This window comes from Herpailurus yagouaroundi, unplaced genomic scaffold (genome assembly GCF_014898765.1).
Source record: "Herpailurus yagouaroundi ecotype Mexico unplaced genomic scaffold, PumYag 191, whole genome shotgun sequence".
Classification (NCBI taxonomy): domain Eukaryota; kingdom Metazoa; phylum Chordata; class Mammalia; order Carnivora; family Felidae; genus Herpailurus; species Herpailurus yagouaroundi.
In genome coordinates this window covers 14,928,655-14,931,831 of record NW_024412422.1, presented here as the reverse complement: position 1 = coordinate 14,931,831, position 3,177 = coordinate 14,928,655, and the positions used below count along the sequence as shown (strand labels likewise).

Here is a 3,177-nt window from a genome sequence, read left to right as displayed (position 1 = left end):
TCCCCATCCCCCACTGCACCCCCACAGATGATAAGCCCCCCGTCCCCCACTGCACCCTCACAGATGATCAGTTCCAGAAGGGAACAAGGCAGCCCTCATCCACCCTCGAGGGGGCGGCTGAAAATCTCAGTTGGCATTTAAATAACGAGGGGAGAACAAACTGCAGAGTAGAGCCATCTGTCTCCTGCGACCACATCCAGAGCTGGAGGGGCAGGAGGCAGGGTCTCCCTGGCTGGGCCAGGGTGATGTGGACAAATCCGTCTGAGAGTCCTGTGGCTATGCGGGCGAGACCCATGGCCCCTGGACTCCACCTTCTGGAACGCTGAGCCTCAGAAGCCCTCTTAGGAGGGCAAATCCGTGGAGGAAAGCTCCCGGTGGGGTCACCTAACCCAGATGGCCTGCATGTGGGACACCCCTAAGCCACGTGCAGTGCAAGGACTCCTGAGTAGACAAAGGAGAGCTACAGTCCCAGGAACACAGAGGAAGCCCGCATTCACGTGACCCCTGGGGCAGCCTGTGCTGAAAAGGGGGTCCCACGTTGCCTGCGTGGTTCAGTCGCAGATACCAGAGAAATCTGGCAGGACGGGAGGAGGGAGGGAGGGAGGCACGTTGGGCGTGTGAGTGTTGGCCACGGTGCAAACATTCTGGAAGGTTGGATTGAAATAAAATCAGCCAGACTTGGGGAGAAGGGTGGTGGGGATGTGGCCGGATGCAGACCTGGAGCACAGGGGACAGAGAAGGGACCCTCGGGTCACAGTCTCTTAGAATCAGTTCATCTGTGGCCACGTACATGGTCTTGCCTCCTCAGGGAGCAGCGCTCAGAGTTGGGGGGAGCCTGCTGGGCCCACAGGCCGGTCCCCGCACCCTAGACAGCACCTGCCGTGCCCCCACCCCGCCCAGCAACCCCACTCACCGGATCTCGTGCGTGGGCTCCGGGTGCACCTCAATGCTCTCCCCGAAGGACACAGGCAGCATCCGGGGCCTCATCTCGAGCGCTGGGGAACTCGGGGGCAGGGCCGGGGGCTGCGGGGAGAGCCACGGACACGGGGTTATGCAGCCCTTTGGGACTGTGGCCTCAGCCCCCCACTGGGCACAAGGGGGCCGCCCCAGCCCTGGGTCGGTCCAGAAGCCTGCCCTGTGGGGTCCCTGGCACGGCCCACAGCTTCCCACCCGCTGGCCTGCCCCCCCGCCCCCCCGGTTCCCAGACACCCACACGTAGGGATGTGGGAAGGGTCTCTTTCTGCAACCCCCAGCTCACACCACACGGGAGGGGTCTGAGCTCAGGGCCCCGAAGGCCGCCCTCTGGTGACGCCGTAGCTGGGAGCTCGTGAGACGCTGAAACCGGGTGGTCCTCGCTCCTGACCCTGCCTAGCGCAGCCCGAGGCTGAGGGCAGCACCCGCCCCCTGCTCCCGGGGGCTGTGATACATCTGCTGGGAGGGACACGCAGGTGGGAACATCCTCAGGAAGTGGCTGCAACCTGACTCCTAAAGGGCCAGGAGCCGCTCCCCCTAGGACCTTCTAAGGTAGCTCACGGCGGTCCCCTCGGGGCTCGGCCACAACCTCAAGCCACACTTCACCCCATTCCTTAGGTCAGAGACGTTGGGACCCCGGCTGCGGGGGGGGGGGGCTGGAGCCGGGGTCTGCACATGTCCGCACGCCAGCACTCAGCCCTCTCTCCTCCGTCGTTTACTTCCCAGCGTGGCCAGCGAGGCTCAAACACCAGCCCGGCCGTGAGCGATCTGCAGCCCTCTGCCGTCCCCCCGTGTGCGGGCAGCCACGCTTCCCAGCCCCCTGTGGGGGAGGGGCGCACACAGGTGCCCGTGACACGTGTCACCTCCGGGCCCGGGATGTCACGCCAGCGTGAGGGCCTCTGCGGCCAACCTTGCCTTCTGGCGGAAGGCTCGAGATGGAGGCCGTGTCGCCTGAGACCCCCCAGTTCCTCTGAAAGGCAGACCACCGGGGTCTCGACATCACGGTCAGCCCGCGATGAACACGGAAGGACGGCCAGAAGGAAACCTCTGCCGTCTGGGTACCACTGCACATTCGGGGATGTTTGTTACACAGCATTACCCGGTGTAAGTATCCCAGGCCGTGTAGCCGTCGTCCCCACGCCAGGCCACCCCCCGGCCCGCGTCTGCTCTAACTCCACGGGCCCACGCCGAGCACTCGGTGAGCTCGGGCGGGGGACACGGCTGTGGGTCTTTCCTTCAGCTCACGTACTGAGCGCCTATATGCTGTCCTGGGGTCTGCACTGTGCTGCCACAGTGAACAGAGGATTCAGTGTCCTTGCTCCTATGGGGCTCGCCGCCTGGATCCTCCTCTAGTCTGCAGACAATCCCCCAAGCAGGCTAACAGCCCAACTGTGGTGAGGGCTGCAGTCACTGGGGCTCCGAGGGCCCCGGGAAGAGGGGGTATTGACCATCAGGAGATGGAGGAGGGCTTCCCCGCAGAAGTGACCCCTGACATGGGATCTCAAGGACGAAGCGGAGTTGAACCCTGGCCCCACGGGTCGCGTGTCCTGGGACCCAGCCCCGCACAGTGCCCGACACCAGCACACCTCCTTCCCCACTCCGCCTGCTGGGACCCACCGGGGAGGGGGACGGGGGGAGCCGAGTCCCCCGGGTGCCCGTCCATCACTGCCCAGTCCCCGGCCCCTGCGGTGTCCCCTTTCCACCTGCACTCTGAACAGGCTCAGTCTTCAGAACTGACTCGCCTTCCTTTTCGCTCCAACGCCTGCCGGAACCCCGCCCAAGGCGGGTCTGTCCTTGAAGCCTGGGGTCACGTGTAAATCGCGTGCCTACACCTGACCCACTCGGAGGGAGCTTTTCAGTGCCCCTCCTAAAACCGCCACGCTCTGGGGACGCTGCTCTTGGGCTGCCCTGCCCGCGGGGGTGACCGCTTAGCTGCATGGGGTGACCCAATCCTGTTCCTCGGTCGCCCTGGCTGCACTACGAGTGCTCACAGGCACAGGCGGTCGTGGTCCGTTGCAGATCTAGAACATTCTCCCTACGGCAGGACGCTCTCTTGGACCATACCGTTCTAAAGGGTATTCGTTTACCTACTGTTTGGAGGGACCTCATACACAGGAGTGAGGGCTCAGCCCGCAGGCCAGCCCCTGCCCGTACGGGGGACAAGACGGGACCGGCTTGAGATTTCCTGTTCCCGTCCCCCCCCCC

General features: G+C 64.6%; 1 protein-coding gene across 1 annotated transcript in view; it reads right to left on the bottom strand.

The window, feature by feature from the left end:
• Window positions 1–3,177, bottom strand: part of RFLNA (refilin A) — a 19,534-nt gene that overhangs the window by 7,492 nt on the left and 8,865 nt on the right. The window contains exon 2 of the mRNA XM_040444064.1: window positions 914–1,023. Within this exon, the coding sequence (XP_040299998.1) occupies window positions 914–987 (74 nt within the window). The 5' untranslated portion in view covers window positions 988–1,023. The remainder of the gene's footprint in view (window positions 1–913; window positions 1,024–3,177) is intronic.